This window comes from Callorhinchus milii, unplaced genomic scaffold, assembly GCF_018977255.1.
Source record: "Callorhinchus milii isolate IMCB2004 unplaced genomic scaffold, IMCB_Cmil_1.0 Scaffold3, whole genome shotgun sequence".
In the NCBI taxonomy this organism is placed as follows: Eukaryota; Metazoa; Chordata; class Chondrichthyes; order Chimaeriformes; family Callorhinchidae; genus Callorhinchus; species Callorhinchus milii.
This window is the reverse complement of record NW_024704744.1, coordinates 66,768,146-66,796,097: the sequence shown is the minus strand read 5'-3', so window position 1 is coordinate 66,796,097 and position 27,952 is coordinate 66,768,146. Positions and strand designations below refer to the sequence as shown.

Here is a 27,952-nt window from a genome sequence, read left to right as displayed (position 1 = left end):
AGCTGTGGAAGTTGCTGAGTCTGACAGTACACACAACTGGGAGGCAGTGTACGGTAGTAAGGGCACACCTAACCGAAGGCAGCTCTACATTAATGTATGTCACCAAATACTTCAGGATGGGGGAGCCGTGGGATGTCCTGACGATGCAGCAATCTGTGCCATTAGTAAGTAAAAACGCTGTGTCTTTATGTTGGATCTAATTCATCGTATCAATCTTGGTCTTAACAGACACAAAATCAGTTGTATTTATGTAAGAAATTCTAAATGTTGCAATGTTTGTATTTGCATTTGTAGCAGCATATATAATTTGTGAAAGTTTCCATTCTGCATGTCCCTCGCTAATGTCGAGTATTCACCAGAACCGGAGAAATGTTGGTGACATTTATGATCAGTAAATGGTGAGCAATGCAAACAAATATTTAGTTTATTGTATCCAGAATTTATTTTATTGCATTTATCACTGAATCAAAGAAAATTTACAATGCAGAAGAAGGCCATTTGGCCTAGTGAGTCTGCACGGACTCTCAGAGCAAGCTGTTCTTTCAATCCCACTGCCTATGTTAATGAATAGATTGTTTGTAAATGTGCTGTGAGGTTAATTCATTCCATTTTGTCGAGCTGCCTTGGAACTAAAGGAATGCATTGTTCAAAAGTCAATAGAGCTTAACTTTGTAAATTCAAGTTCATATAAAAAAATGGTGCTATATTGGTATTAGATGTTTACTTTAGTTATTTGCTGAATTCCTAGTTGAGGTTGTATTTTTGCAGACTGAAGTGGGTTTAAGAAACAATGGCTTCCTTCTCCAGTTATGGAATAACCTTGTCTATTCAAAACAGTACTGGGAAACAAATTCATATTCTGCTTTAATGCCGTTTTATAATCTATTGATCCCAGTTTATTCATCCACTCAAGAATCCTCTGAAAATAGACTGTGTGAAGTATTACCTGATATGAAATTTGGCCCAATGAACATCAAACTTGTCTAGGGCAGGTACCAGGCAGTCTCTTTGCACAGCTGAAGTGGGTTGCCAAGAAGGTTGGTTGAGGCTAGGACACCAGAGTTGTTTGAGCATCATTGTTTTAGAGGTAAGAGGATAAAGGAAGGAATTCTGGAGGTATGAGAGCAAAATGGGATGAAGAGCCTTTACCTGAAACTTCTCTTCTGATCACAATGTCTAATTATTTTTGTCTTCTCATGTTTTAGGTGGGAGTCAAAAAAAGAGTCTTGGAAAATTTGTTTCAGCTCCTAAAATAGTTGGCAATAATATTCAGCTCACATACTCGGATGGTGATCTCTGTGACAAACGTAAAAATATTCGAATCAAAACCATCATCACTTTTGTGTGTAAACCTGGTAAGCTTTTCTGTCTTGTTTGACCAATAATGCTACATGACGTGCACATGGCTCATCAGAACATAACTGCTTCAGTGCTTGTTCAGTGCTCATAAAGCAGTATTACAATACAATTTACGTTTATATAGCGCATTTTACATCAGAAGAATGGATGATGGATAGGTGCTAAAGAGGGTGAGGAGGGGTCAGATGATCGAAAGTGTAGCCAAAGAAGTATGTATTCCAGCAGTAATGACGAGATTCGTCTTTCAGGGGAATTTTCTGATGGGAAGAAAATAGCGTGTTAGAAGGGAATATAGAAAATTACCTAATTTAATCCAACATTAGGAATTAATTATACCAAGTTGAGTCTATACCTAGATCTATTCATGATTGTGTTAAATTATATTCATTTTTATTAAAGTGATGAACAGGATATTTCCTTATTCTTGCTATCTTTATCACCTTATGAATCCCAGTTAAGGTAAAGTGTAGCCATGTGCAATGAAAAGTTTTGTTTTTCCCATACTGCTTAACCTTCAATGTCAGAATTGCTCCCAATTTCATTTGTGGGATTTTTATCTCCTGATTAGCCCACAGAAGATGTTGCAACCTTTGAGTTGAGAGTTTTAAAGGCACCTCTCAAACTGTTCTTCTTTAACTATGCTTTTGGTCGTTTATCTCCCAACCCCAACTCAGACACTCACCCAGCATTGATGAGCACTTTGAGATATCCTGCTGACACGAAAGGTGCTATGTAAATTGCAATTAGTTGCATAATCTTTGTAGTTAAAATAGTGCCATATTGCATCAAAACATCCTTATGGTGTTTCAGTGTTTTTTCTGTAAAGTGTAGTAATCGGATGTTTGTCGGTGAATATAGTAGCCAACTTGTGCTCAGCATTTCCCCATAAATGGAAATGAAGTGAATGACCAATTTTATTTGGAGATTGGTATTCTAGGACATCAGGAGAAATCCCCTTTTTTCAAATAGTCCTGATCTATTTTCAACAACCACCTCAACAGGCATATAGGGCTAAGTCTTAGCTTCTCATCTGTTGTTAAGAAAGAAAAGAGGGAGGGATTTGCTTTCAAATATTGGAATAAAGTGATTTTTTTTCTTTTGTATTTTAATCTAAAAGGCCTCATTTGCACTTTGTATAATGGAAACAGATAAACAATTTATTTTCTTAGACCTAAAGCAACTATTCTGGGTGGAATGTGGACAGTTTTGTGGTCATATTTTCATACCTGATTCATGAATGATCAACTTCCCAGCTATACCATCTACTTGTTGGGGCATTGCTGGTTAATTACTTCTCTTCACAACTTTGAATCATTGAACACTGCAATGTCAGGCCAGATGCCAAGTTGAAATCTCTTTACTCTGACCCAATTTACTTTGGCTCCAATCTCTTTTTCTACAAGTATCAATTGTTTTAGTTTCTGTAGCAGACGATCAGTTTAGTACTAAAATCTGCTCTGTTTTGGGCCTGAAGTCACTCTGGATTTTTACAGCCAACAACACAATTACATTTGTATAGTGCCTTTCACGTCGGGAGGACATCCCAAGGCCTGGTCTAAACTCTTGAGATTGATGCACACCATCTTTTGTGGATAGATATCATGCTAATACTTCTGTACTTGCTCAAATATGATATGAAACTATTTTGCGGTTTTCAGTTGATAGTGATTTGTCTTTGCATAATAAAGTTTTCTCACTCCACAGGGGATCTGGAGAGGCCTCCTATTGTAAAGAACTCTGAAACTGATAGCTGTTTATATGAAATTGAATGGCACACTGCTGCTGCTTGTGTCCTATCAAAAAAACAGGGAGATCACTGTAGGGTTTCAGATCCAGAGGCTGGTAAGTCATGCTTGCGTTTGAATTTTGTTTTTCCAATACATATTGATGTCTTTCAATAGTTTGGGTTTCAACGGCTTTGTTTTTAAATGTTCAGGCCTCACCTACAACTGTTTTGCTGAATGACTTAAATTTTTAATCCTACGTCTTCTGTAAGATCCATAGACTTCAAATTCTTTTCTTTTTGATCTTTGAGATCAGGTAAACTGAAGTATTTGTTAAGCCATGATTCTATTTCAGTGGATGATGAGGCCACTTATAGCATATAGCAAAGCTACGTCAGTATGTAATATTCAGAAGCTTGCAAGGCGTTCCCTGGTACTTGCTTTCCACCTAATGAGGTGAAATCTGCACTTGCCGTATATTAAATGACCAACTAGTGATTATCCTCTTTGGGGAGAATGGTGCTAAACTGTACTGCAACTGAGCTGCCTCCAAGGTGACATGCTTGTCAACAGAATGTTGGAATTGAGTCAACCCTCTGTGCGATCTCAGTAGTTCAGTTTATGAATCAGGTGGGTCGCAGTACTCTAGGCCACTGCTGAAGACAGATGAGCCAGCCTCACCCAGCAACAGGACCAGCCAGAATTCTTCCCACTTGGCTCCTGTTAAGAGTGCAAGCCAAAACCCTAACTGGTAGGGTGGTCCTAACTGAACAAGCAGTGGAAAGCCGAGCAGACAATGTTGATGGCAAGCTATGTAGTTTAGGATGGTTTTTAGCATGTCATACTGACTAAAACATTTTTTTAAATTGGTCAAACACCCCATAGTGGTTTGTGGACCGTTAGTGACGCATGTCTGCTCCATGACGATATTTGTAAATGGGTTTGAGATGTTATGAACGTTCTATAATTCAAACTTTTTCTAATTTTGATTGTCAAATTGGAAAAAAATGAAGTTATAATTATTTATTGTTATTTAATAATTGGTGTCCCAAAAAGAACTGATGTTTGAAATTTGGCTAGGCTTTTTCAGGTTACAGTGGTACAGTACAAATTCCCAAATAGTCCCATTCAATTGACATTTTAGTTGTGACCTAGTAATATTGACTTTGTACAAATGGAATGTTCGATTGCTAAGTTGGGATCAATCTGGTTGCTAGTTTAGTGTAAGCTTTTGTCATCTTCTAGAGAGAAGGGGAAATTGAGTGTGTTGCTTCAGCATTTTGATTGCATTCTCTACTCATTCACTGTTCAAAATTGTTTTTTATTACAATAGGCTTTTCACTTGACCTTTCACCACTGACTAAACTGGGAACTGCATACGATGTTACTACTCCAAAATACAACTTCTATTTAAATGTCTGTGGTAATGTATCACAGGAGTTGTGTCCACCCAATGCTGGTGCCTGTCAGGTAGATTCAAGGTAAGCATTTCAAATTTACCAATGACATGTTTACACCTGATATCATTTGGAGCTCTGGTGTGGGCTGTGATGCACTAAAAGCAAAGTGTTATCGACCATTCAAGAAATTTAACTATTAATTACCTTTCCACTATTACATCAGCTCTTCATACTTCTAGACTGAAATTGGTGCTTTGTATACTGATATTCACTTAGGTGCCCCTAAATACAAATTGAGTCACATTTTCTTTAAAACGTGTTCTAATACTTAATGTCCATTATTTAGCAATAAGAAAGCTTGGAACCTAGGATTCTTCAACTCCAAGCTGACATACTATGATGGGATCATTCATCTGACCTATACAAATGGAACACCCTATAACAGCGTTCAACATACTCAGCGTTCCACGCTCATAACGTTCCTGTGTGATTGGGATGCAGGAGTAGGGCAGCCTGAATTTCAGGTGAGAATTTAGACTATCCTACATTAAGTTAGCATTGTAGACTTGGGTTTGGATCTAGCCAATGATGAAATTAAAATCCTGACTGCTGTTACGGTCTAGTTTGGGGCACTTCAAAAGGAGATGTGCGCAGATACAAACCTGCTTCCAGTTTGGTACAGCTTAATTATCCAAGGATGATGTATGGTCTGTGTTGGTATAATGTGATGGGAACGATTATACCAAAATTTCAAACCTAAAATGTTGCAAATTTAGGATGTACTGAATAATATATCTCAGAAGTACTACTTCCTGTATTTAAACTAGTAGGGTTTCTTCCACTCATTTTCAAACGGCAACCAGTTTGTGCCAGTGCTGAATATTTTGGAAAGGAGTGTTGTCAGTTGATAGTGTTTTGAGGGCTTGTTACACTTAGACCCCTGAGGGTACAGAGAGAGATCATATTCCTGCATGATTACAAGATTGTGTGAGGATATGAGCTCATGCTTCCAGAATACCAACCCTACCTGTTATAATATTGAGCCAATTCTTAAACAGATTGTTTCCTGACTTCCTGACCCTTTCTGGTAATATGTTCCATTGGTAATGTGTTCTAGCGATTTAGGCCGACTTGTACCTGATGTCTCAAAGATGGAGAAAGAGTGTTCTAACTCAAGTCTGTAGTGCTTGCATCTCAAAACGTAATGAAAATTTACCAGTTTTTCGTGTCTGAAATGTGCTATTTTAATTTTCCTGCCCAATGAGACTGTTCCAGATATTTTGTGCCTTGCAAACAAGTTTGCAATCTGCCCTTGTGAATACCTCAACAATGAGTGGATAGCTGTGCTTTGCTGCTAGAAAAGAGAGTGCTATAACTTTATCGTCCAGCTCATTCAAATGCACCTCTTATAATATGGCAACTGTACTCTGAAAATTGGCATCTGTTGGTTAAAACAGCTGGACCAAGTTCTTTTATTCCATATCTTCATTCTCACATCTTCGCATCATAGGATTAGGTCCACCGCAATCTTCAGAGAATATTGGAAAAGTTAGTGAAACTGGACTCCAATTCCAACAAATTGGCCTTGATCAATAATGAAACCTGTTTGTTTCTTTGTTTCATTTCATCTTACAATTTCAAACTAATTATCTGCTTAATAGCTTTGCACACATTGACACTTTAGTCCTTGGTTGGAAAAAAAACATTGTGTGCAGCAGAAATTAATTTTTCTCAAGTGCAAATGTATCAATTTATATACATTGATTTATAGGTGACCCCTTTGTTTTTAAGAGATTGTACTATTTCAATTTTCCTGCCCAATGAAAATTGTTTTGTTACAATGGGCACTGTTTGCTTACTATTTGATAACATAAATTCCAAATTCAGAAGTGGTATGTGTTTTTAAATAAAAGACTATGCAAACTTTGTAAGCAGTATCTCATCATAAAAATCTTGAGGTCTTAAATCTTTAAACCTTAGTTGATTCCTCCAATTTCTTGTTATTCCTGAAGATGAAGCAGAACTGTATTTCATTTGCATAGAAATGTGACAATTTGCACATTCTTTGTGAAATGCATATCATATGATTCCTTTTATGTGGGACTATGGAACAAATGTACCAAACTCAAAACTTGTCCTTTGTACTTTTAACTGTGTCCTTTGTCTGTATCCAGTAGGTGGTTGTTCCTATTTGGCTTACAATTTGGGCAGAATTCCTTGAGTTAATACTACATTTGACAACATTTAATTTTTTATTAGGAGGAAGACGACTCCACTTACAACTTCAAGTGGTACACCAGATATGCCTGCCCTGAGGTGCCCCTAGAGTGTATAGTGACTGATGAGGAAAACAAACAACAGTATGACTTGTCAAGGTGAGAGTACTGCAGTACCACTTTATTTACATATTTTCAAATTGCAGCTTGGAAAAAAGTTTGACTCTGTTTGGTTAGGATGTCTGACAGGCACGTGTTTGTCTCCAGTTCCCATTACTGAGAATTCAAAGAAGGAGAATTTTTGTTTGTCATCTTAAATGCAGAGAACCATGTACAGCCTTTTTTTGGTCGGAGGTGAGGTAATGAGTCTAACCAGAGTGTATATTTTTTATCAGTCATAACATTTCAAATAACTTGAGGGAAAGTCCAATTGCAATTCTTTTCTAGTTTTTTTTTAAAAAGGTTTTACTTCTGAACTTCCAAATGTTAAGCTGTGCTACATATATTGGAATGTAAAGCACACAATAGTCATTACATCTTCTATCTGGTGTATGAGTCTGCTGTAGCAGGTCTGAAAATCTTGATGGTTTTCACCTTAAGATTCTGCTAAAAATTAGATTATACATTTTGGAAAATTTTTAATTTCCTTGGATCCTAATTTGGCAGCCATCTAAATGTTAAAAATCTGATCTTATGGCTCACACCAGAAGGATTCCTCAGGCCTATATTGTAATGTTATTGCAGATTCAGTAGCTCAGGAGGGTCTCTAGTGGTAATAACTTGAAATGTGCAATTTACATAATCCTTTCTGTACTGAGATAATTAATTGATCGATCCCTTTTATATTTGGCAAGTAGTGAAATTTGTTGCATTAATTTCTTGATTTTCAACTTATCCAAATAGCCATTAAGTATCCATAAGGAATTCAATATGGGAAGGACATCGCCACTCAACCTGACCCTGTTCTTGCTGTTGAAGTCCGCATGTGCAGATTTTTGGCTGACTATTTACAGATTTTGTTCATTGTCCCCACATTTCAGTTGGATGTTACTCTGAGCTAATGCTTTGTAAAATGTTTCATCTCAGTTTATCCAAGTCTGAAGACAAGGATGAAAGCAACTGGTATGCCATGGACACCACTCCAAAACAACATAAGAAGTATTACATTAATATCTGCCGACCTTTGAACCATGTCCAAGGTTGTGACCATTATGCAGCAGTTTGCAAGATGCGATATGAAAGTGAATCGGTAAGTATATATTATCTCTGGAATCTCTGCCCCAATCTCTTCACCTTCCCCTCTCCTTGCCAGTCAGATTGCATCTGAAGACCCTCGTTTTTGGCTTTGCCTATGGTTGCCTCCTCGTCTCGCTTTCAAGCTCTGTCACTATTAAGCGCTCTAACACTAACGTGCTTGAATGCTCTATAATAAATGCATGGTGGTGTTGGCATTTTGACTGTTTTGCCCCCCCCCACACACCTTCCTCAATTCCCTCACCCCCAAAACACGTCAGCTCAAAATTTCCAGTCAGCTCTGTGAGACTGAGAGATCTTCCCAGTATGAAAGACGCTAAAACCCTAGTCCATGCCTTTGTCACCTCTCGGCTGGACTATTCTAATGCCTTCCTTGGCGGTCTCCCATCCACTACCATCCATAAAAGCCAGATCATTCAAAACTCTGCCGCCCGCATTCTCATCTGCACCAAACTCCGCTCCCCGATCACCCCAGTCCTTGCCAGACTGCACTGGCTGCCTATCCCGAAGAGGATCGACTTCAAGATCCTCACCCTTGTATTCAAATCCCTCCAGTCCTCTGCACCCCCTACCTCTCTGATCTCTCTCCTCAAAACAGTACCTGTTGTCTTCGTTCCTCCGGGTCTCGCCTCCTCCTCGTCCCCTGAGTCCTCCGCTCCACCCTCGGCGGCTATGCCTTTAGCCACTATGCCCCGAGGCTCTGGAATTCCCTTCCTCACTCCCTTAGTCTCGCTCCCTCTCTTCCTATTTTCAGGTCTCTGCTGAAGACCTTTCTCTTCGACCACGCCTTTGGTCACCTTCCTCCCCATTCCCTTGGCTCGGCCCCAGGATCCGTTACTGTGAAGCGCTCTGAGACGCCGTCCGGCGTGGAGGGCACTATATAAATCCAAGTTGTTGTTGTTGAAAGACACTATATAAAATTATTGTGGTTTACAGAAGAAAGAATATACATAAGGGATCTATGGGATATTGTAAACCTCTCTGAATACTGGACAGCCCACCTCTACTGGACAGCTAGCTTTGCCTCTTAAGTACCGAGCCTGGATTATCTTTTTAAAAAAATCCCTACTTTCAAAACTACATCTGTAAAACATTAGTTCTTAATACAGTCTGCAGTGACCAATTTCCAACCACTTGTGTTTAGATCAACCCAAATAGTCTCAAAAGTGTTTAACATTTAAAAACAAATTTATACCTCAAACCCAGTGTGACCTAAGCACTAAATCGACTTTCTTCACCAAATATTCAGCTGTATTTACAATTGCTGTATAAACCTTCACCAGTTTCTGAGCAACATTTTTCTCTCCCCCATCCCATGAAATCAATTACTTTTTGTTTATCTGTGACCAGGGCTCCCTCTACCTCTTCATCCTTCACTACCGTTGACCACTCTATCCTCCTCCACCACCTCTCCTCTCGCCTCAACCTTCACAGTTCTGTCCCTGAGTGGTTCAGATTCTACCTCTTACACCATCTCCATAAACGGTTCTCCTCTAGCCCCCACACCATCTCATTCGGCGTGCTTCAGGGCTCTGTCCTTGGTCCCCTCCTCTTCCATATGTTCATGCTCCCCCTTGACGGCATCATCTGCAAACATGGGGTCAACTTCCACATGTATGCAGATGACACGCAACTGTATCTCTCTGCCTCCACTCTTGACTCCAGGACCACTGCTGCCCTAACAGAATATCTGTCAGACATCAAGTCCTGGATGAGAGCTAACTTTCTACAGTTGAATGTTGCTGGTTTCCGTCAGCACTTCCACACCTCAGGCACTGACAGCATCACCATATTTGGTTGCACACTCCACCTCACTGAGCCAGTCCAAACCTTGGTTTCTTGCTCGACCCTCAACTATTCCTTTCTACCCCACATTTCTGTCATGACCTGCTTTGTCTTCCCCCATCTCCGCAACATCACCCAGCTCCGACACTGCCTCACTCACCCCTCAGGCCGCCGAAACACTCATCCACGCATTCATCACATCTAGGCTCGACTACGCCTACTCCCTGCTTGTGGGTCTTCCCAACTCTTCCCTCCACAAGCTGCATATCATCCAGAACTCTGCAGCTTGTGTCCTCTCCCATACCAGACTCCGTGACCCATCAACAGCACCCTCGACCAGCTCCACTGGCTCCCCATTCCCCAGGGGATAGAGTTTAAAATCCTTGTCCTCGCCTTCAAGACCCTCCACAGTCTTGCTCCTCCTTCTGTGACCTCTGATCCTGTATCAATCTCTCCACTCCCTCTGGCTGTGTCCTGCTCCGTGCCCCCCGCTCGGCCCACCGCACCATTGGTGGTCGGGCCTTCAGCCTTTCTAGCCCCACCCTTTGAAACTCCACCCCACATTCTCTTCACCTCACTCCCTGCCTTGCCTCCATCAAGGTACGTCTCAAAACCCTCCTCTTCGACTGAGCCTTCGGCTGCCCTCACTGCTCTCCAACCTCCGACCCCCAGCTCAGGTCCAAATCCCTGACTGTCCAGAGCCCGGACGTCCTCCTGCTGAGAAAGGCACTATACAAATTTAATATTGTACTTTAATAGCATTAAAGTATTGGAGCTAATGATTTATACAGTGCCAGTATTCATTTGCTGGTTTTGTTGTTTTATTTGTGTTTAGGACATGATTTTTGAGAAAGTGGCCATCAGTAATCTTGGAATTGCCCAAAATGGTCCCAAGCTGGAAGGAGTGGGTCGAGTTCTTTTGGAATATACAAATGGTTCAATATGCTTGAATTCAGATGGCAAAACTCTCTTCTACACTACCCGTATCCATCTGAGTTGTTTAAGAGGTTCAACGGTAAGAATTTGTTCTTTTACCAGACGTCAATTTAACATCAATTGTTATTATGAACAACTGAATGCCTTTTCTCAAAGAATGATGATTGGGTAAAATTTTATCCAGAGTCATATTAAATATTTTTATTCAAAATAATAAATTTCACAAAATTGTTACATTTTTTTTTTAAAAAAGCCCTATTACTGAGAACTCTAACTATCTTAACTTAGTAAAGTTCCACCACAATTTACTTGTATGACGCATCTTTGCAATAGGTTACATACAGGGCAGTTTTCACATCCCTGGAGAAATTTAACTTGATTTAATTTAGCATTTCAATGAATGGTGTGACAAGGAACCATTGCAGCTCACTATCTAATGTGCAGGATACTGTCTTTGAAAATAATGCCAAGAATTTCTTGTGCAATGTAATAGGTGTGATGCACACCCATTTAATTTTTTTTAATATCCTTGTTCACAGTCCACTGGTCCAAGGTTTGTTAATGACATCGACTGTGTGGTCACGTTTTTGTGGGAAACTGAAGCAGCCTGCCCGATCACAACAGCGAAGAACGAGGTAAGAGGTAGAAACGTAAATGCTAAATTGCTAATCTAGAGTTATATTTGATCTTCAAAGCAATCTCATTGTAAAACTGTTGTGAAATCTTCTTTTCAACCATCAAACTGCAAAATCCTGCAAATGTGTTAGGCCTTGTACCTGATAGAAAATTATGTACCAGTCTTCAAAGCTTACACCTGTGGAGTCCTTTACAATATAATAATAATCCTTGAATTTGATATAGCCGCTTTTTCATGTCTTCTAGACGGCTCAAAGTGCTTCACAGAATGTACTGTAAAGTGAATTGACTGTATATTTGTGGGCAAAGCGCGGCAGCCAATTACGCATAGCAGTGTCCCACAAACAGGCGTGGATTGAGTGACCAAATTATTATTTGCTTTGTTGTTTTAGAATATACAAATGGTTTAATATGCTTGAATTCAGATGGCCAGCAGTTCTTCTGCACTACCTGTCTGAGTTGTTTGAGAGGTGCAACACTAAGAATTTGTTCTTTTACCAGACTTCAATTTAGCATCAATTGTTATGAACAACTGAATGCCTTTTCTCAAAGAATGGTGATTGAGTAACATTTTCTCCAGAGCTGTTATTAAATATTTTTATTCAAAATAATAAATTTCACAAAATTGTTATAACTTTTTAAAAAGCATATTAATTAATATTATTATTAATATTCACATCACCATTCTTTGAGAAAAGACATTCATAACAATTGATGCTAAATTGAAGTCTGGTAAAAGAACAAATTCTTACCGTTGCACTTCTCAAACAGCTCATTTTTATTATTACAAGGAAAATAACTTCTCAAAGGGCTTTACTAGATGAAATTAGAAACAAACTCTTATGTAGGCAAATGTAGCATTTAATTTGCAGCCAGCAACATCCTACAACCTGAGATCTACAAACTGAGATAAGTAGTCATTTATTTTGAATTTAGTTGAGGTGGAATTGTAAACTGGATAAACCAATATAACTAGGTTTTACTGAGAGCAGCAGGATGGGTCATTTCCTTAACGTGAATCAAAAGGCAGGCTGGATGGACTGAAAATAATTTGCATTTAATTTGCAGTTTTATGTAGTTAAATATAGCAGCAAGTTTACACCAGTAAAATCTCACAATAATTAAATTGATTTGAATTTTCTGGGATGACTTTTGGGTTAGGGAACAATATTGGCCTGTGGTACATATTTCATTTTACATGATGGTAACTGATAATTTAAAGATAGAAATGGGAGAAAAAAAACATGAGGTAAGAGGTAAGGGGAATTGGAAGATTAAAAATCTTGTGAAACAAATGATTCTAAAACTGATCACTGATGGGCTAAAAATTAAAGTAGTGTGATTAGTTTTAGATTGTACAGTAACAAACTGCTTCTAGATCCTTAATTTGCTTTCTTTGTTCTAAGGTTAGGAAAATTACAGTATGGGGAGAAAAGGCTGATTGCTACAGAAATATTTGTACCACAATTGATCTCTAAAGTTACCAATCATTATTATTGATAGCTTATTGCGAATCGTAATTTGTTGCCTGAAATATTTTTAAAAATCCAGAAAAATTATTATTAATAAAAATGTCACCTGATTCTTTTCTTTCTAGAACTGTTCAGTGAAGGATCCCAACACTGGTTTTATCTTTAACTTTCTGCCTCTGTCTTCAAAAAATGGTTATAAAGTGAGTGGAAACCAAGCAACCTTTAAGGTTAGATACTTTAATATACATCATTTTTGCATTGGATGTAGCACCTATAGATTAAAATCTCATGCGTTGAGTGCTTTGAGATGTCCTTCCAACAGGAAAAATGTGCAATATAAATGTTTTGTTTCTGGAAGGGAAATGCACAAATATTGCTTATGTGGCCCGTGGATATTTCTCATATAGGGTATCTAGCCAGTGATATCCAAAAGGTAATAATAATACTTGCATTTGATTATTTGGCCTTGTGGAGACATCTCAAAGCGCTGGACCACCCTGATGAATACAGCGGTTTCTTGTGGTGGGAAAGTTGATTAAATCTAGGTTTAATGCTGAATAAGATGTTTAAACAAATACCGTTGGTTTGCATCTAAGCATTCTTTGCCAAGTGGGTAGAGTCTTTGTGTAAGTTTATTCCATTCGTCATGTTTTCATTTCAAATTATTGTGAGTTCATATGTCTAGTTTAGTTATTAATTGTCACATTGACGAACTAAGTAATAAATGGTTCCTTTTTCATAAATTGATTCTTTAATTTAAAATTTTGTATTTGTGCTACTCAAGCTTCTCCTGATTTCACTTCCTTTAACCCTTACAGCTTAACATCTGCGGTAGTTTAAGTGAATGTGGGAAATTTGGTGAACAGTCTGCAGCTGGATGTGAGATTGAAAAAAATGCACCAATACGGCAAGTTGCACTGGAAACGGATCTTGAGCTTTCTACTGATGGTCTCATAACCCTCACTTACAAAGGTCCATTCGTGGCAGAAGCAGGTAGGAGCATCTTCAACAGTCTGAATGATGAGTTAACTATTCCATGACCATTATCTGGGCAATAGGCTATGAAAAACCTGACTCACCACTTTAAATTATGTTAAATATTATGAGGGCACTTAATAGGGTGAACAGCGAGAAAGTGTTTCCACTGGCAAGTGGGTCAGTAACCAGATGACACAGGTTTAAAATAGTTGTCAAAAGAACCAGAGGTGAGGAGAATTTTTTTCACACAGTGAGTTGTTTGGATCTGGAATGCATTGCCTGAAAGGGTGGAAGCTGATTCGGTAACAACTTTCAAGAGAGAAGTAGATAGATATTTGGGGAGGACAAATGTGCAGGGCTATGGGGAGAAAGCAGGGGAAGAGGGATTAATTTGGAGAGCTCTTTCAAAGAACTGTCGTGGACATGATGGGCCAAATGGCCTCCTTCTATGCTATACGATTCTATTCTAAATACTTCCAAGCTTCTGAATCATTTGGGGATAATGATATAGTTGCTTTTTGTCTGCATCTTTTACAAATACCCAATGTACAAAAAGTAACATCTAGAAAATTATTGAGAGAAAAATCGCATGCAAATTCTTCCACTATAATTTTTCTTGCCAATATTGATTGCTGTGGTGTTATGAAGTATTCCAGTTATGGAGTATTCCAATTATGAAGCAGTATGGGTTATATAACTAACTGAACTTTTTGGAGCGAAAGATTGTTTTTTTTTCTCCTCAACCTTATGTTGTTGAATGTTCTCAGGGATTCCCTGACTTACATCCATGTTGTTCTTTTGTTGTTGCTCTGAAACAGACCAGAGTCACAAATAATTTTGCTAGGGTGGGCTGCTTGTCTTTGCGTCTTTCAATTTCCCCCATCACTATGAGAAGCAATGACTTGCACAGTTAATCAAACGTGTTGGTTTTTGATTCGTTCTGCACTGGGCTAGGGCTCCCTTTTTTTAAAAAAATCTCAAGTCAGACTTAAGTATGTTTTGGAAAAGAAAAAAGATTCCATTCTTGCTTCAGCAAAATAATTTGATGTACAGGTAACCAAAACGTCATGCCATTACAATGTTTAATAAGTCTTAAAGAAATTATGAATTATTAGGTGATAGGATAGCTGAAAAATAACTTGTTGGTCACCCTGTATACATTAAAACTGGCAACTGAACAGGAGGTTATAGAGATGAACAAATATTTCACAGGGACCACTGACTGACTGGAATTTGGGTTAAGGTTGGGGGGAAAGGAATGTCTAGTTGACATGGGTCAGGTTTGAATGTGCGGCTGCATGATTGATATTTCCAGTTTTAATTTGATTGATTAAGCCCTTGTCACAGTTAATGCTGGTAGTTGATTGCAGCCATGACCCCCTGACTTTCATGGATTTTAGCAAACCATACTGGGAAATGTTTTCTAAGGAGTAGGAAAACTGTCTTGTTTGCTCATCCCTTGCCTCTCCTAGCCTTGTTGCATTGGTGCCAGCTGCATCCGCTCAATTCCTACCCAACTAAAAGCTTCCTCAGCATGAACTGAAAATAAAATCCTGGGTTTTTATTTGGTCTCTGTCTTTTATTGCAAACTGCTACGCCTTAATCCATTTATCCATTACAAAGCCACCTATGCTTTTGTCCTTGTGCAAATAAATAAATGCTCTTAATCTGAGAATTCATTGTTACTTTCCTGTGCAGGGACTCAGGATAAATTCATTATCCGTTTTGTTTGTGATCCTGATTCCTACCCTGGGACACTCAAGTTTCTGCGTGAAGAAATTGGTGTTGCTCTACATGTGCATGACACCTACTTTGAATTTTACACAGCATTGGCTTGTTTCCCAGCCCCCGTGGACTGTCTTGTTAGTGGTAAGTCTTTGATTTCGGTCTTGTATGATTCAGTAGTGAATTGTTTATTTTCCAATTAATACCATCCTGTAAGTTTTTCTTAGTGGGTCTAAATAGTTCTTTCTCATTCTTTCCTTCCTCTGCCTCACAAGACTCATGTTCATCCATTCTCTTAGTAATGGATATGTGCAACGTTCTTCAAAATCAAGTATGCAAACTTGATTATGCATGGTATATGTTCATAACCATGCATAATATTCATGTAAAAAGGTGTCATTTTGACAATCTGAGAATAACTGAGCATAATTATTCAATGTTGATCTTAATTTTAGTTTTCAGAGCATCGAAACTCAGTTTAGAAAGTGCAGACACTGCCTTAGTGAATAGATCACAACATCTTCTTTCCAAATGTTTTGCCATTTTTGAATCCAGGCCCAACCAGCTTGAGCTGTTATTAAACAATCAAATAGTGTCAGTGCTGAAAACCTTCAGAATATATTGGGGGCGATATCCATTTGTTTCAAAACTATATTGGCCCAAGAAAATAAATCCATAAATTGGTTTCAAAACAAGTTTGGTTCACTTCTGATGATTAGACTTCCAAAAGTAGGTTCTGGTTGTCGCAACCTTGCAATGTTTTTGTGTTTGTTATCCCTACCTACGAAAGTAGACATTAAAAAGGGCACGTTATAGTATTTGAGTCGTGTAACTCAGTGGTTAGAGCACTCACTTCTCAAGCGAGAGACCTGGGTTCGATTCCTGGCAGCATGAAACCTTGGGCCTGTTTTCTTATTCCACACGCCTGATAATAATCCCTCAAAAAATCAATAATAAATTGGTCATTTCAATCCACGACTGTTTGTGGGACACTGCTGTGCGCAATTGGCTGCCGCATTTTGCTCACAAATATACAGTCGATTCACTTTACAGAACATCTGTGAAGCGCTTTGAGACGTTAAGAAAATGTGAAAAGCGCTAAATCAAATGCAAGGATTGTTATTAATTTATTTCCCTTATAAATTGTATCAACGTGTTTTACTTTTTTTTCCTTCTGATTTCTTAATCTTCATTTAAGGGTCACTATTATGCTAATAACAATGCTGCTTTGCATTGTTCTGCAGATTGTTCAGTAATTGAAGATGAAATGTGCATAAGTCATCCTGTGATACTGTTCCATCCCTTCTATTAGCAGCATTGCTAAACCTCAATCTTGGGAAGTGAGTGGTCTGGCAAGATGACAAACTGACATTTATTGTCAAAGAACTTGCAGCGCCAAGGCTCACTTAGATTAAATTATTTTCAAAATGTCCCCTTTTCCTGGCCAATCCACAGTTTGAAGATAAAGCTATGGAAGTTGGCGTGCTACTTAGTCGGTGGTTAACATCTATTAATAGTTAGTGGCCTTACTTGGAGTTGAGCTTTGAAAAACCTCGCCCCTTTCAGCAAAGTTGTGGTCGTTCTGTTGCAAAATGTGATCTTGCAACTTGAGAAAATAATGCAAGCTGGATTTTGAACTTCTTTTTATTGCTTTGAATATTTATTTTTCCTTAACTCCATTTAGACATCTAGCGTAGCACCAATTGAGATTGTTCAAGTTAGTGTTTTCTTCTGGATCAGAGGAATGCGGAGTGAATTCAGATTGCACGAATTGTTCGGTTTGATTCTCCTTTCAGATTCGGCTGGTAATCTGTATGACCTGAGTGACCTTGCAAGAGACCGTAGTCCTTGGATTGCAGTGGATACAACTCAAGATAGGAAAAAACGTACATTTTATCTCAATGTGTGCAAACCTTTACCTCCAGTGCCCGGTTGCCCTGGTGAGTTTCCAATAACGCATGGTTTAAATAGCGCTGTTAGTGTACGTGTGAGCAATTTGATCCAACCTGCTGACTTTATTTTATGAGCTGTTTTATGTTCTTGGTCAGGCAAAGACATCTGATTTCCAATGAACTCTGATATTGTCTTTTTTAAACTCTTGTCCATTCAAATTGAGGGCCTCTCTAGTATTCAGGTTCTTTTGGCACCATTTTACATGGTGATCATCCTGATGACCTAATTCCAGACAGTATTAGGCGCAGGTTTCAGAAGCTGGCTTGGGGTGCAAAAATGTGCATTGTTGTGCTGCTGAAGTCTAACCACTGTCTGACGAGCTTTCATCCTGTTGCTTGTCCAGGGAGGACCACCTAACCCAATAGGCCTTTGACTTGCAGAGTTAATAAGAGACGAGTGGGAAGAGTCCCTGCCCCTATTGAGCCAACCTGACTGTGCTGTCATCAGCAGTGCCCTGGAATACCGTGGACCTGCCTGACTCAGAACTGGACAAAATGCAAAATACTGCAGATCCTAGAAATGTGAAACAAATCTCTGTTTCAGAACTGGACCACTGAGACAGCCACAGAGGATTGGCTCAATTATGACATTCTGTTGCCAAACATGTCACCTTGGAGCTAGTTGAACTCCAAGGCCACCCGGCTTACACCCCCCTCCCCCCCCCAAAGGAGCATAGTCACCAGGATCTTGACTTTCGAAAAGTGCCAGTTGATCCCTCACTAGTCAAATACAGGTATCAGGAACTTCATGTCTTCTGTAATTTACAGATGTGCTGACTGGCAAAGATTTAGCTCTGACACAAACGCCTCCCTGTGTAATGCATTCCTGGTTACTGACAAATCTTAATATAGTATGTGGCTCTATTAATATAGTATGTGGTTGAAACCCTCAAACATGCTTTCATTACATCGAGACTCGACTGTGCAAACTCATTGCTTGTCGGCCTCCCCAACTCCTCCTTCCGTAGGCTGCAGATCATCCAGAACTCTGCAGCTAGGTTCCGCAACCCTATCACCCCATCCTTGCCCGACTCCACTGGCTTCCTATCACACAGAGGATACAGTTCTAGATCCTGGTCCTCACCTTCAAAACCCTCCATGGTCTTGCTCCCTCCTACCTCTGTGACCTCCTAACCCCCTACCATCCTGCTTGCTCCCTCCGCTCAGCGGGCTTCACGTCCCCCACCTCGCTCACCCTACTATTGGCGGACTCGTCACTCTGCCCCTACCCTCTGGAACTCCATTCCACAATACCTCCGTCTCACCCCCTCCCTTGCCACCGTCAAGACCCTCCTCTTCGACCATGCTTTCTATCTCCCTGCCCCCCCGCACCGCCCGCTCTCCACACTCCCCGATCCCCAGCTTGCTTCTTAACTCTGTCTGTCCAGCGCCTTGGGACATGCTCCCGACATGAAAGGCGCTATATAAGTGTAATTTTGTTGTTGTTGTCGTTCACTCAGTTGCTATTTGAGACTTCTGTAGAATATCATGTATATGATTCTATAAACAAGCCTCTGTAAGGCACATCTGTCAAGAACTAAATTAGTAGTTTATCATAGCACAGAAATGGCAGGAGGAGGGTGGAGATTATAGCCTTTGTTAGGCTATAATAAGTTTAATGGACAACTTCCTGATGATATGGCTGATGGAAATATTTAACAGTAAACTACTAATTCCACCAGTCTATCCTATGGTTTTATGCACTTTGGGTTTACTATCAATTTATCAGCAGATTTAACTAAATTATGATATGTAAAAGTGGAGGTTTTTAATTTAAATCGTTGTCCGACAGGTGGTGCTATAGGATCTTGCGTAAAATATGCTGACAAAAGCCAGAATCTCGGTTATGTTCAGATGAGTCCACAGGCTGGAACTGATGGCTCCCTCAGTATTGTGTACTTAAATGGTGATGTTTGCAAAGCCAACCAGCGATATTCTACACGTATCCTCTTCCAGTGTGATGAAACTGCAGTAAGTTAACTTTTTTTTGAAAATGCGTTTGTTTTTGAGGTTAAATACAGTACCACCTCCGGCGTGGAGAACGCTATATAAATCCAAGTTGTTGTTGTTACTACCTCATCGAGACTGACTTTCCCTCTTCTTCACCCTCCTCCAACTCGATCTCAAATCCTTTCAACAAATTTTAAATGGTAAATTTTGAAATGGTAGTTGAGATGCAATACATTCAACCTTTAACATGTATGTTTTTTTTATTTGGGCAGAGAATCATCTTAAGGTGAATTGTACATGAACTACAGGTGGAGTCCTGTAGCACTCACTTTGCAAGTGAGAGACCTGGGTTCAATCCCAGGCAGGGCGAAACCTTGGGCAAGTTTCCTTACTCCACACGCCTAATAATAATCCCTCCAAAAACCAAAAACAATAATAAATTGGTCATTTTCAATCTATGACTGTTTGTGCGACATTGCTGTGCACAATTGGCTGCAGCGTTCGCCCACAAATATACAGTCAATTCACTTTACAGTGTGTTCTGTGAAGCGCTTTGGGACGTCCTCCCGACGTGAAAAGCGCTATATCAAATGCAAGGATGATTATTATTATTATTTGAACCTGCTGAATTATTTTTGATATTGCAAAACAGAATCTATGCAATTCACATTGTGAGTCACATCACTTCATTTAGTACAGGAGTTTAGAAGATGAGCTCTGCTGAAAGGTAACCCTTTTCTGTGTTTCACTGCAGGGATCCCCTGTATTTGAAGAATCAGATGAGTGTGAATTTCTTTTCGTGTGGAGAACACCAGCTGCCTGTTCGATTGTTCGGGCTAGTGGTAAGCAAAACCTTTAGAGAATGTAGAATGAAGTAAGCTGTGATACAGGAAATATATGGGTTTTTATTGTGTTGTGATTACTTTGAATCAATTCTTGAAGACTTGTAAAAATAAAAAAATCAGACAAAATGCTTTCCCGATGTAAACTGGCCACAATTTCTGCTCGTTTTCTCTGAGTTTGAACACATTCCATTAAAGCTACTTTATAAGAATATTCCTTTTGCTATCCCTTCCAACCCACAGAACAAAGGGGGCCGCTGAGATAATGATGAGTAGAATATAACCTTACAATTCATTTGCAGATCATCAGGGTGGGGAGGGCAGCAGAGAGAAGAAATGCCAAGTTGCTTAAATGGTTACTTTTCATGTTAACCTCATTAATGATAAACTGTTTTCTTAAGATTAACCCACTAAAAACTTAACACAGAAGGTGGTTGCCTTTAGAGTTTTCAATACTTAAAGTGCTTCAAGCTGTTTCAATTTTTACGTGAGAAGTGTATTAATTTGGGATTGACTGATTGGTATGGGAATGTACAAAACCAGAAAAGACAATGTCAAGAAATAAAATTAATTGTTCATTTCACTAACATGCTTATTGGTGTGTGAATCTACATTTAAAAAGAAAATCACCTTGAGAAAATATAGGAACAGGTACATCGGTGAAGGACTTAATATCATAATGAATCTTTGGAAAGGATATCTTTCCAGCAGCATTTTGTAAGGGGTGAACCTGGCAATGCATCCACCAATATAGCTGGCAACGGGTATGCTATAGTGGATTCTTGCATGTTGGAAATGCAAGACCAACCACATTGTCAACCTGGCTTAGTCAGTTGCACTCATCTCAGAGTCTGAAGGTCATGGGTTGAAGCCCGTTGTTGTGACTTTGAGCTCACTGACACTCCAATAGCGTGCCAGAGGTGTGCATTGTCAGAGATGCAGTTATTTGGATGAGATGTGAAACTGAGATCCCGTCTGCATGTTCAGATGGACGTTGAGGATCTCATGGCACTATTCAGAAAAAATAACATTTCATCCTGTGTCTTGGCCAGTGATTTCCCCTCCCTAATTCTCACTTAATGGCTGTTCATGGAATATTGCTGCGTGCTAGTTGGCTGCTGGATGCCTACAAAGTATGGTCTACAATACTCGCCCCTCTCCCACCCCCAGCTTGGGTCAAATCCTGGACTGTGCAGTGCCTTGGGCTGTTCTCCCAATATGAAAGGTGCTATATAAATTTGTATTGAACAGTAAATATTGTAAATCGTTTCAACTATCTAAGGAGCTATATGAAGTGTAAGGGTTAAGTTACTCTTAGAAAATTAATGGAAGAGGAGCATTTGATTTGAGCTCCCTCTGGAATTTATTATTGAGGGATGTATATATATGAACAACTTGTATTGGTTTCATGGTGTTAGTTTTAATGAGTTTTTATTTTGCCTAAAGGTGAAAATTGTAGGGTTAAGGAGCCAAAATATGGTTATGAGCTTGATCTGAATCGTCTTGCCCACAAGAATTACCAAGTGAATACTGACAAATATACGTATCACTTCAGAGTGTGTGACCACTTAAATGGACACGAATGCAATGCTGCCCATAGAAGTGGGGCAAATGCAGTGTCTGCATGTCAGGTGCAGAAGGATAACCCCACAGCCGACAAAACTGCAGGTAAGTTTTACCTATCACTGTATAGCATAAGGCATTGATTTGGTTCTTCAGAGGAGCCTGAAATCTACCAAGGGTTTCCTTGATTATAAAATATTTCTTTTAAAAGAGAATGCAATGGGAAAAGTAAACTGCTTTTCCCAACTATATCTTCTGTAAATTGGCATGTTAATGTTCCATTTTGTGTGTGTGTTGGGGGGGATTATGTTTTTATGGTCCTCCTGTTGTGAAACTATACCAAATGAAAGTATTATTATCCATATCACCCAAGAGGTACCGGTGTGAAAAATGCAAATGTTGCATTTTATGGTTTGAATTCTCCATATATCTTTGTATTAATATATTGAATCATGGCAGGCTAGATAGAAAATATAGGAACAGAGACTTGCCACATGGAGGAAGAGACTTTACTACAATATCTAGTTTTTTGGAGTTTTAAACTTTGCCTTTGCCTTTCGTTCATGCCTTTGGTGCTTTGAGTCTAGTATGACTAAGACACTGAAGTGATAATGCTGAAAGGGTCAGAGGGAAGTGAGGACTGAAGGAGTGTGGTGTGTTGTAGGTTGCATGAAATTCAGAACGACTTCTATCAAACAGGTAAGCAATTGTTAAAGTCTGGTATCGCGCTTAACTTTCTTGTCATCCAGGTTAGTTAAATTAAAATTTTGAATCTGTTTGAACTTTCCTTTTAATAAGTGCACAGATGATCTAATGTGTTCCCCTTTTTTCATATATATAAAAAAGGGCTCATTACCCATAACATAATCTATGAAGATGGATTGATAATGATTAACTACACCAAAGGGGAGAAGTGCCACAAAATATATGAACGATCCACAGCCATCCTGTTCTACTGTGACCACAGTCAAAATCCGGTCAGTAAAATATTAATTACACAGGTTGTGTTTTTGTTAAGTTGATGGTCTTCAGACTTGGACACTTTCTAAAGGCAGTGGACTTTCTGAAATCTCAAACTTTTTATGACTCCAGTGTAATTGTCGTTTGCGTTGATCATTTGGGGTCAGTCATGTTGGCATTGACTAGGTTGAGCCTGCCCCAAGTTAGGTGATGTATTTTCCCTGGGACTTTTGGAATCTTTAAATTCTAGCTCTTTTGTTTTATTTTCCTCTAGGCAAGGTTTGATCTTGAATGTTTCAATTGTGGCTAACTTGATAAACTTATTGCTATATATAGTAAATAGTTGCATTACTACTTGTGAGCAGTGCTACATTAAATTTATAAATGCTGAAGTGAATCCCCAATATAATTCATTCTAGCGCTGGATCGCTTATAAAGCAGATGGCTTGTGGACCTGTGGCCAGCTGCACAATCACATTTGATCAATCCACATCCAAACCCACTTGTGCAAACAGATTAATTGTGGATTGATGGAATGCGCTGTCAATCCTGTTGCAGTGAGCATGTAAGGCTGGCAGCTTTATGTGCAGTGGCGTCATTGGTTATGTGATCAGTAGCATTACGATTCAGAAATACTGACCATTAATCATGTCATGTTATCGCCTGGGTTGGAATTCTGTGTCCAATGACCTTGTCATGGGGACTGCACTGAATTTGACTTGAATCATATAACAGCAACAAAATTTGGAGTTGGGCAAGGATGGGGGTGATAGGGTCGCGGTGCCTGGTGCGGGAGAGGACATGGGCTGCAGAGTTCTGGATGATCTGCAGCCTGTGGAGGGAAGAGTTCAGGAGGCCAACAAGCAGGGAGTTTGCATAGTCGAGCCTCGATGTAATGAAGGCGAGTATGAGAGTTTCGGCGGCCTGAGGTGTGAGACAGTGTCGGAGCCGGGCGACGTTGCGGAGGTGGGGGAAGACAGAGCGGGTCATGGCACAGATGTGGGGTAGAAAGGATAGTTGAGGGTCAAACAAGACCCGAAGGTTCTGGACTGGCTCAGTAATGTGGAGTGTGGAACCGTGGATGGTGATGCTGTCAGTGCCCGAGATGAGGAGGCGCTGACGGGAGCCAATCAGGAGAGCCTCGGTGTTGATGACGTTCAACTGGAGAAAGTTAGCTCTCATCCAGTACTTGATGTCTAACAGACATTTTGTCAGCACAGCAGTGGTCCTGGAGTCAAGGGTGGAAGGATCCCATTAATATAAAACATGATCCAGCATGTTCTTAAACTTTAATAAAATCCAATGGGAAAATGCATTTCGGGAACAAATATTAAATTGCAAATCTTTGGCTTAATTATTTAAAATTGAAGTACATGTAGAGCTTATGTTCAGTGTTCTTTTCACAGGGAGAACCAAAGTTTTTGAGAGAAACTTCAGACTGTACGTACTTGTTTGAATGGCACACTTCCTATGTTTGTCCGCCTTTCACATCCATCGATTGCACTTTAAGGTAATTTTATTATGATCTTTCAATTAAAGTCAATATTATTAATGTGGTTAGAATGAAGAAATCTGTTTAAAAACAGATTTTTGGGAATGAGTGGCACAATGGGAGAATTACCTCATAGACTTGAGTTTGAATCCAATTAGGATTATTGGGATGCAGTCTACTGCAGTTACCAATACTATACAAATAACTAGTCTCCACCAATTTTCCAGTTCATTCACATCCACAGCACTGATTTACTAATTGGTAATTTAATTGGTAGAAGCCACAGAAGCGTCACACTGGTGCTCTTCAGTTCAGGGTGGAATTAGAGAGAGTTGATCTTGCATCTATTTGCTCTGTGACCTGTGATTGTGTGATATTCCTTTTCCCTGTGGTAACAGCTTGAGCCCAAAATTCGGCCTAAAAATGCTGTTGACATAACTAAACAATCCTACAAAATGCCCTACACTTGTGGGACCAAGCAGCAGCTTGGTTGTAGTGGTGTAACATTTGATCTGATCCCGTCAGTGGGCTATGTTCAAATTGATGCAGTATTATGCACAATAGAAGAACTGTAAAAGGTGTTATTGCTTCAAAAAGTTTGGAATTTGTGTGTTGAATTTTTAGCCCCAAGTTCACAGGTTCTCATTTATCTTCTCATCTTTACACATTGCAGTCAGTAGAAACCACTCTTTACATCTGTAAATTACTTGAACATTACAATATCTTGCTGTAAGACATGTCAAATATAAATATGTGCAGTATAAAATATTACACACAATTTAAAGTACTTGTACTTGTCTGCTCATTTTTTGTCACTTTTCAACTTTAATTTGTTTTACCTAGTCTGACTTTCCTTCCCCCCACCGCCTCTCCTCCAAAGCTCTTTACCTGCTTGTGCCTCCAATATCTCCTGGGACCAAGGAGAAAAGCACTTTTCTCATACGATTATTCAAAGTCTGTTGTTGAACACCTCAGACTCTCAGATCAATACAGAATCATCTTAGATGTAGTCAGGTCATTTCCAGATACAACAATAACAGCCAGGAAGAGGGTGTTGGCAAAACTTGGTCAAGTGAACACTTCTATGGCATCAAAGACTTAACATTCATCATTCCAACTGTGCATTAATCTTTTTTCATTTAATTGTATATTGTGATAGTCTCTTCATAGTAACTGCAATTGCTTGTAACTAAATGGTATTATAGGCTAAGTTAGACATATAAACATTGATGGTCCTTGTCTATAACTTTAATTATCATCTTTCAGAGACGATGATGGGAATTCTTACGACCTTACACCTTTGTCCCGATATCGAGATAACTGGGAGATCCTATCAATAGATAATGGGCAGAAGTACTACATCAACGTCTGCAAGTCTTTGGTCCCTCAAAATGGTAAGCCAGTTCAGCACTGGCTCACTAGAATTTGATCTGACTTTTTTTTAGAAAAAAATAATGTTTGGTGTGTTTGGTATTCTGGAAAGATATGGCAGATGAGCTTTTATCATCTGATCCCCTCTTTTGTGATCCAGGGTGATTCATTTCTCTCAGGATCTGATGGTTGTCAGCTTAAACCTAGGGCTGATATGAAACCTGTTTCAGTTTTCTTCTTCTTCCCCAACCCCCCTCCCCTATTCTTACTCTACCCTATTTTTATAGTTTTACATCAGTTTAACTTTTTCATTCTTGTAAGCTCCACAAGCTACGATTGGTTATATCCAAATAGATCCTCTTAACATGATCTACTTTTGTTTAAGGGACTTTCCTGTGCACCAGGAGTTCAATCTCAAGTTTCAGATGAAGGTCTCTGATTGCTCTGGTATTTAAGTTCATGTTGGATTCTAAATGATTTTGCATTCCAGGTTTCATTCTGAAGTTAATTTTGGTACAATATTAATGGTCTAATGTATTACACTTAGGGAGTTGGGTCTGTCCGCTTAATGCTGCTGCCTGCCTAAAGAATGGCACCAAGTACATAAACCTTGGGACAGTAGCTGGAGGGCCAAAGTGGGAACATGGCCTGCTTGTCCTACACTATCAAAGTGGTGACAGATGTCCTGATGGAATTCGCAACAAGACAACAATCATACGTTTTCAGTGTGATGCAAATGCAATTGTAAGTATTTATCATAAGAGATTTTTCTGTTTTGTTCCTCTATTCTGAAGTTGTTAACCCTTGAGGTATGTTCACAGGCAATAGTGAACTCTCATCCCTGGTCCAAGTGATCATTCTGTGTGTGGCCTTAAACTTGTGAGTGTCACCAGGCTGTTCAAGCCGCAGGATATCATTTTGGAGATGGGCCAGTCTCACATTGCTGCTGGTGGTGGTCAAAGGTGGAGCCTGGATCCTGTTGTGTAGTAGAATCTCATTGGGACTGTCCAAAGACTGTTTGAGTATGGGAGCAATTCATACTATATAGAAAATACAGCTTGGAAACTGGCGTCTCGAGTCCATTAATGCAATTAGTGCATTCTGGAGATGAGAAAAATCTGAAAAGGACCATGAGCTATAAAACCTTGATCAAACTTTCATAAATGTGATCGTATTAAAATGAGAAGAATATTATAACATAACAGTAATAATATAATCCTTGCGCCTTATCACATCTTTGAGACGTCTCAAAGTGCTTCACAGAATATACCGTAACGTGAATCAACTGTATATTTTGTGAACAAAATACAGCAGCCAATTGAATTGCAGTCTAAAGACTTACACATTAGGTAACATTTGCAAATGAAGGATTTTGGTGCATCTTAAAATGATTCTAAAACTTGGGATATCAACCTGTTAAATACATTTTAATTGTTTTTTTGCAGGACACAAAGCCAAATCTAATCACTGCCATTGAAGATTGTGTGTACACGTTCTTGTGGTTCACGGCTGCTGCTTGCCGAGTAACTGAAAATGTGCATGACCGGTGCACTGTGACTAATCCAATTTCAGGTCTGTGGCACATTTCATTATATTCCACACTCTTACCAAGCTCTTAGTCTTGAGCTGTGACTGACCTATGAAAGTTATTTTTTTTCTGCTAAATAGGGTGGACCTTAAAGCTGTAAGCAGATGAGATGGCAAGCTGGCTACAAAACAGAAAGCAGAGTGGGGGTAAAGGGTAGCTACTCAGACTGACAGGGTGGGAAGTGGTGTTCCCCAAGGATCAGTATTGGGACCAACCACTGTTGTTCACAATATATATTAATGATTTGGACTCTGGAATCAGCAGTACAATTTAAAAATTTGCAGACTGTCAAATTGAGGGGAGTAGTTAATACAGAGGACTGCAACAAATTACAGCAAGATATTAGCAAAGTTTCTGAATGGGCATTTAAATGGCAAATGCATTTCAATGGATAAAAGTGTGAGGTGATACATTTTGGTAGAAGGAATAAGGAAGTCATGTACATCCTGGAAAATAAAAACCTAAATGGAGTAGAGGAGCAAAGGAATCTAGGGGTACACATACACAATTCACTAAAAGTAGCAACGCAGGTTAATAAGGCCATAAAAAGGCAAACCAGGCATTGGGGTTCATTTCTAGAGGGATAGAAATGAAAAGCAGGGAAGTTATGGTAAATAAATAAATAAATAAAAGCGCTATATCAAATGCAAGGTTAATAATAATAACTTCTACAGAACCTTGGTTAGATCACACTTAGAATACTGTGTGCAGTTCTGGTCCCCACATTATACAAGGGTTAGAGGCACTGG

General features: G+C 39.3%; 1 protein-coding gene across 1 annotated transcript in view; it reads left to right on the top strand.

Moving 5' to 3' along the window:
• Positions 1 to 27,952, top strand: part of igf2r (insulin-like growth factor 2 receptor) — a 77,660-nt gene that overhangs the window by 26,062 nt on the left and 23,646 nt on the right. The window contains exons 12-32 of the mRNA XM_042332897.1: positions 3 to 164; positions 1,206 to 1,355; positions 3,064 to 3,201; positions 4,417 to 4,564; positions 4,830 to 5,007; positions 6,743 to 6,858; positions 7,786 to 7,948; positions 10,574 to 10,753; positions 11,214 to 11,309; positions 12,908 to 13,009; positions 13,601 to 13,775; positions 15,459 to 15,629; positions 17,282 to 17,425; positions 19,230 to 19,408; positions 20,142 to 20,229; positions 21,676 to 21,897; positions 22,639 to 22,769; positions 24,159 to 24,262; positions 25,511 to 25,638; positions 26,163 to 26,359; positions 27,061 to 27,187. Of these exons, the coding sequence (XP_042188831.1) occupies positions 3 to 164; positions 1,206 to 1,355; positions 3,064 to 3,201; positions 4,417 to 4,564; positions 4,830 to 5,007; positions 6,743 to 6,858; positions 7,786 to 7,948; positions 10,574 to 10,753; positions 11,214 to 11,309; positions 12,908 to 13,009; positions 13,601 to 13,775; positions 15,459 to 15,629; positions 17,282 to 17,425; positions 19,230 to 19,408; positions 20,142 to 20,229; positions 21,676 to 21,897; positions 22,639 to 22,769; positions 24,159 to 24,262; positions 25,511 to 25,638; positions 26,163 to 26,359; positions 27,061 to 27,187 (3,099 nt within the window). The remainder of the gene's footprint in view (positions 1 to 2; positions 165 to 1,205; positions 1,356 to 3,063; positions 3,202 to 4,416; positions 4,565 to 4,829; positions 5,008 to 6,742; positions 6,859 to 7,785; positions 7,949 to 10,573; positions 10,754 to 11,213; positions 11,310 to 12,907; positions 13,010 to 13,600; positions 13,776 to 15,458; positions 15,630 to 17,281; positions 17,426 to 19,229; positions 19,409 to 20,141; positions 20,230 to 21,675; positions 21,898 to 22,638; positions 22,770 to 24,158; positions 24,263 to 25,510; positions 25,639 to 26,162; positions 26,360 to 27,060; positions 27,188 to 27,952) is intronic.